This window comes from Parus major, chromosome 11 (assembly GCF_001522545.3).
Source record: "Parus major isolate Abel chromosome 11, Parus_major1.1, whole genome shotgun sequence".
In the NCBI taxonomy this organism is placed as follows: domain Eukaryota; kingdom Metazoa; phylum Chordata; class Aves; order Passeriformes; family Paridae; genus Parus; species Parus major.
The window spans coordinates 9,589,533-9,595,363 of record NC_031780.1 but is presented as its reverse complement, the minus strand read 5'-3'; the positions used below and the strand labels follow the sequence as shown (position 1 = coordinate 9,595,363).

At 61.4% G+C, this 5,831-nt stretch overlaps 1 protein-coding gene across 1 annotated transcript; it reads left to right on the top strand.

Moving 5' to 3' along the window:
* Positions 1-99: 99 nt before the first annotated feature.
* Positions 100-4,453, top strand: IRX6 (iroquois homeobox 6). Its single transcript, XM_033517281.1, has 6 exons — positions 100-144; positions 1,214-1,516; positions 1,742-1,851; positions 2,137-2,444; positions 2,575-3,066; positions 3,284-4,453. Exons 1-6 carry the CDS (start codon positions 100-102, stop codon positions 3,382-3,384), a joined length of 1,359 nt encoding a protein of 452 aa, XP_033373172.1. The 3' UTR covers positions 3,385-4,453.
* The last annotated feature ends 1,378 nt before the right edge of the window (positions 4,454-5,831 follow it).

The window sequence follows — 5,831 nt, the reverse complement described above, 5'->3', positions numbered from 1 at the left end:
GGAAATGTGTGTGTGAGAAGGTGCATCTTGAAGCAGGGTTTAGTTACAATCGATCTTGGGGGGAAAATATTGCCTATGGTCCAAAAATAAGGAGCAACTATGTCCTTCTCTCAGTTCGGATACCCCTACAGCACCACTTCACAGGTAAGGCGAGTGAGCAGCACTCACTTTTGTTTAGCTTCTGCTGCTGCTGTCCAGATGTCTTGTCCCCCCTCCTTTTTTTTCTTCCCTTTCCCTTACTTAGAATATTTTTTTAAAAGGGCACATCTGGAGCCTTTTTTTAAAAACTGTGCGTGTGTGTTTATGTCTCGTTTGTGTTGTGTTAGGCTTAAACAAATAACTCGCAGCGTGCACAGCAAAGGCGTGTAGGAAACCGGTAATTCCCCCTCCTCCCCACCCTTCACCGTTCAGTTTTAAGTGCAACAAACAAATAAAAACATAAAGCCCAGCTACGAGCGCTTTCCGAGCTCGCGGAGCGGCCGCGCAGCGCGGAGCGCACCCCCCGCCGCACCGCTGCCTCCCGGGCACCGCGGAGGGTGTGCGGGCAGCGGGAACCGGCGCTCGGAGGGCTCGGGGTTCCACTCGCGTATCTGCGGAACCGGGCTGTGCCGTTTCCTCCCTCCTTCCTCCACGGGTCGGTCCTTTTCCTGTGTTTTATTAGGATCTGTCGAGAGGTGTTGTGTTTTTTTTTTTCCCCATGCGATTTCCAAAGGACATCCCCCACTCACACCAAGGCACCCTGTATTAACTAAGTCGTAGCTATATCGTACTTCGACTCACGATTTATTTGGGTAGAATTATTTATACACTGTAATCACTGCAAGATGTGCCTCCCTCGCTTGGGAAGTTAGCTGTCCCCTTGAAGTTATTGAAATCAAATGCCTTCGATTGCGTTGGCTGACATATTTACTGCTGTGTCTATTGTCAAATTAACTGTAATCGCAACTTTTTGCCTTTAAATCAATGCAGATGGACCGAGCGGGGGCGGGAAGGATGGAGCCTTACGGATCTTATACCTTTTTCGAGAGCAATTATTTCCTTAAAGTTTTGCCTGCTTGATTAATCGTGCCCCGTTCCCAAGAGCTCCTGCTTCCCATCCGGTTTATTTCCCGGCTTCTATAATTAGTTGCTTCAGCCCGCGTTTCCTATCCCCCTCCTCACCGCCGCCCCCCCCTCCGCACACACACGGGCGCGCACACGCTCCTAAATTCCCCCCGATGGGGCTGCCTCGACAGTCACTCGGCGCCGTCCCGCTCTCTCCTCTCCGCAGTTCTTCGTGCCCGCCAGCCCCAGCACGACCTGCTGCGAGGCCGCCCCCCGCTCCGGGCCGGATGCCTCCTCGGCGCCGGCCGCCGCCTCCCTCTGCTGCGCCCCGTACGAGAGCCGGCTGCTGGCGCCCGGCCGCGCCGAGCTCAATGCCGCGCTGGGCATGTACAGCGCCCCGTACGCCGCCGGCCAGGGCTACGGCAACTACCTGCCCTACGGCGCCGAGCCCGCCGCGCTCTACACCGCGCTGGTGAGTGCCCGTCCGCCCGGCAGCGCTCCGGAGGGGAGGGGGGTGCAACAGGCGGGAGAAACTTCCTTTCGCAGTCGGTGTCGGGGCGGGGGAGCGCCGAGGGACCGGGAGCGGCGCCGGCCCGTCGGGGTGGGGGGCGCGAAGGGACTCGGGTGCCGTGGGGAGCCGGGGCCGCGGCGGGGCTCCCGTCCTGCTCGACGCCAAACGCTGCCGCTTCCCTTGCAGAACCCCCAGTATGAAATCAAAGACGGCGCCGGCACGTTGCACTCGGGAATCGCGCAGCCCGCTACCTACTACTCCTACGATCATTCCTTGGGGCAGTACCAGTACGACAGGTAAAACCCCTTTGATCAGCGCCCGGCAGCATTAGCATCCCCCTGCGAGGCGCCGGCCGACATCAAACGAGGGGGACGGGGGGGCTCCGACCTGACAAACGTTGTACAAAAGAAACGAGGCGCCCGGGAACAGCAGACAGCGGAAACCAAAGTTGGGCGGCGATGTCAGGAGGGCAGGGGCAGGAAGGCAGATGGGCAGGGGCCACACCGGCCTGCGGCGCGGTTGGGCCGGGCGGTTCTTGCCGGACTCCCGCCGCCCCCCCCTCCCTAAACATCTCCCAGCAGGTACGGGACGGTGGATTTCGGTGGTTCAGCCAGACGCAAAAATGCAACGCGAGAGACGACGAGTACTCTCAAGACCTGGCTATACGAGCACCGCAAAAACCCCTACCCCACCAAAGGAGAGAAAATCATGCTGGCTATCATCACTAAAATGACCCTGACGCAAGTGTCCACTTGGTTCGCTAACGCCAGACGGAGGCTTAAAAAAGAAAACAAAATGACCTGGTCTCCTAAGAACAAAGCGGGGGAAGAGAGGAAAGAAGAAACCCCGAGGGAAGAGGATGAATACAGTGCGGAGGGTGAAGGCAGAGGTAGGCGGGAGAGGCAGGCGGGCGCCTCCAAGTAGGCTCGAAGTGACGGCCAATTTCGAGCCCCCCCCAACTTCCCCGCACCCGCACTAACGCCCTGCCGCCCCTTTCTTCCCCGTGTGTGTCCAAGCAGAGCAGAAGAGCTACAAGGAGGACAAGGACCTGCGTTTCAGCGACCTGGAGGAGGAGGAAGAGGAGGAGGAGGAGGCGGGGAAGCCGGAGAAGGGCCGGACCAGCTCCCTGCAGGAAGCCCCCAGCCTGGGCGCGGCGCTGCCCGAGGCTCCGCGGAGCGACTGCAGCCTGCCTGGCCCCTTCCACGCCTTTCCATGTGCCAAGGCCCCCGCCGCGGACTTCGCCCCCGCCTCCTTGGCCGCCCCGCCGCCGCCCTACGCGCCCGCGGAGAAGCCGCGCATCTGGTCGCTGGCGCGCACCGCCGGGGCCAGCGCGGCGCGCAGGGGCAGCCCCGAGGGCCGCGGCGCGGAGGGAGGCGGCGGCGCGGCGGGGGAGCAGCCCCAGCCCGCCAAGGCCTTCCGGAGCTCCGCTTTCAACCTGCAGCCGCTCCCGCGCAGTTGCGCGTCCCACCGCGGCCTGGGGGAGCCGTGCCAGTTCGCGGCGGCGGGCGAAGGTACCCGCGGCGGCGGGGCCGCGGGGACGGGCGGGACCGCGGGCCGGGCCGGGACACAGGGCGCGGTGTGAGCCCGCCCGCGCAGTGACGCCCCCGGTGTTCGGCCGTGCCCCAGGTGTCAGGTGCAGACGCGGAGGCTTCCCCGCTCGAGGCGAGCGGGCAGGGGAGGGCGGCGGGACCGCGCCGTGCCCACCGCGAGTCGCTTGTGTCTGTGCAGGCTTCGGGCGGGGCGCCAAGGGCGGCCCGGGAGGCACCGAGATGGGTGGGACCTGCCTGGACAGGCTGCGGACGGCGTTCCGGCCCGTGCTGCGGAGGTGAGGTAGGTGACGGGCCGGCTGCCGGGGCCGCACCTCGCACGAAGCGCACGCCAGCCCGCCTGGCCCTGGGACACCGGAGCGGCCCTGGCCTGAGAGCGCTGCGCCAAGGCCGCCGCTTTGCTCCGCTCCCGGAGCTCCCGTCCGGGCGGGGCAGCAACCCGCGGCCACTTAGCTACAGCTTATCACCGCTTCTCCGTCCCGCAGGGCCGCCCGCCCCATCCTGGGCGCTGGCGACGGGGCTCCGGCTGTAAGGAAGCACTCAGCTTGCGGAACGAAGGAAATCTCTCCCGGGGCCGGCGGCGGCCTCGCGGCTCCGCCTGCCCTGCCCTCGCCGGGGAAGGGCCGCCGCGGCACAGCGTGCTGCGCACATGGGGCCGAGGGGCACGGCGGGCGGAGTGGCCGCAGGACCGGCGCCTCCCCGCCGCTCGCCTGCCATGTGTTCAATATTGCCCATTGACGTCTTTGCAAAAAGGAAGAAAAACCCACACCCTAATATTTTCTCTTTCCCCCCCACCCCACGTCGTGGTTTGTTTCTCCTTTTCCTCCCAAACCTGCGCTCTCTGCTCAGCGCCCTGATCTGCCAAGGGGCACCAGTGTGCAGTTGCTCCGCGCCATCCAGGGGAGGAGAAGGAGGAGAAGCGGCGCAGGTTACGCCGGACTGTTTTTTCCCCCGTCTCTGTACATAGATTCCGCTGAAAGTATTTTTCAGAGTCTCTAATTAACACGGATGAGCTGTACTCTACGAAGCCGTCAGTGACCTCGGAGCTCTCCAGCCAGGAGCCGGCACAGCCCGGGAGGAGCGGCCCCGGACACCCGCCACCCGCCCTGGGGCACGGCCGGGGCACCCCCGGGCAGCGGGTGGCGACCGGGCGGCGAAGTAGGACGTTGTTAGTGGGTCACCGCCGTCAGTCAGTCAAAAGAGCAGTGCTGCACTTTACAGGACAGACGAGAAAGAGAAACCGTATCTCTGCATTATTTCTGTTTAATTAAAAGTGTCATCAAACACTTTGTGTTCAGACTAATAAACCAAGCAGGGATGAGGAAAGAATGTTTCTTTGTTCCCGTCTCTAGAAGCAGTGGCAATAATTTAAATTAATAACTGTGGTAATTAAGAGGTCATCTATAGATCAACCCGATACCTGCTATTTCCAAGTTCACCGGGGTCAGCATTTACATTAAGTCATTTGTGGTCAATAGAGTCCAATGAATTCTGCCTTAATAAATCAGGGAAATCAATCTGGAATATCGAGTAGACTTATATATGTTTACTAAAGGCTACTCAAGACGAGTGGGGCTACATAACAGGAAGCCCTCTGGGTTTGCGACCGGAGAAGCAATTCGTAGGGGAAAGGAGGAGCTGCAGGTCAACGCAGGGAGATGTGACAGGGCTTTCCCGGCCTCGGCCCCGGTAACAGCCGCGGCCCTTGCCGGGAGCAGAGCAGTCGCGGCTGCGGTGGCACTGTGAAAGAAGGCAAACTTGGTCGGGCTTTGGAGGATCCGGGGAGGAAAGGGAGGGGGAGGTAAGTGCACACGAGGGCAGCAGGTGACTGCATAGCCGGGAGCGGGGCTGGGCCCATCGGGAGCCCCGCCGTTGATGCCCGGCCACGGGGCTGTCCCGCTCTCAGGACAAGGGACGCAGCAGCAGCAGTGTGTTGCAGTGACCCGAAGCTTAGAGAAGGGGAAATTAAGCTGCGAAAAGATAAACATTATTTCAAGTCGGATTTGAAGGATTAGGGCTTGTAATAAAGAGTATTAGGCCCTTTCGAAGGGTTCTTGCAAGGCGAGAACCGCCCTCCGCTCCCACCGGAGAGGACAGGTATAATCTGCCTTGGGAGCACATGTGCAGGTTTCCCACGCGTGTCCGCACGGCAGAGCCAGGCCGGGCCTCCCTCCCGGCTGTGTGCCGGCCACCTTCGCCCATCCTGCAGGGGAGCGAGCCGGCTTCCTCCCGTTCCGTTTCCCGGCGGCTTCGGCAGAGCTCCCCGGGAGGCAGCTCCTGAGGTTGCTCACGGGACACGAAACCTGCACAGTCCCCGGGGCCCGGGGACGGCCGGGAGCTCCCGTGAGCTGCCGGCTCTGCCCCGGCCCTGGAATCCCCCGGCCGCCAAAGAGCCACGCAGCCCGCGGGGGGAGTTAATTAGGCGGGTGCAGGCCTCGGGCTCTCTTTAGGGCAGGCACGAAGGTAACCTGCAGGAGTCTTAAGACTTTTATTTTTTATTTATTACTTTTACTCCCCTTTTATTAAAGGTCAAGTGAGCGAGATGCAGATTATCCCGCCCGCCCAGGACTCCCCTGCAATCTGTCACGCCGGCAAGATATGTATCGCAAATCTCTCGAAATATAATCTCCGGGAATCATATTCCGAATACTGTTTTGATTAAAAACCAGAGCGGGGATTGATGGAGAACTAATACCGGGAGCGGAGCCTGCGTGCGCCCAGGCACAAAG

Bases quoted from the DNA above. Each gene is read 5' to 3' on its own strand.
- IRX6 (XM_033517281.1), top strand. From the start codon at position 100: ATGTCCTTCTCTCAGTTCGGATACCCCTACAGCACCACTTCACAG. The intron at 145-1,213 runs GTAAGGCGAGTG...TCCTAAATTCCC, and splicing joins CCTACAGCACCACTTCACAG to CCCGATGGGGCTGCCTCGAC. The intron at 1,852-2,136 runs GTAAAACCCCTT...ATCTCCCAGCAG, and splicing joins GGGCAGTACCAGTACGACAG to GTACGGGACGGTGGATTTCG.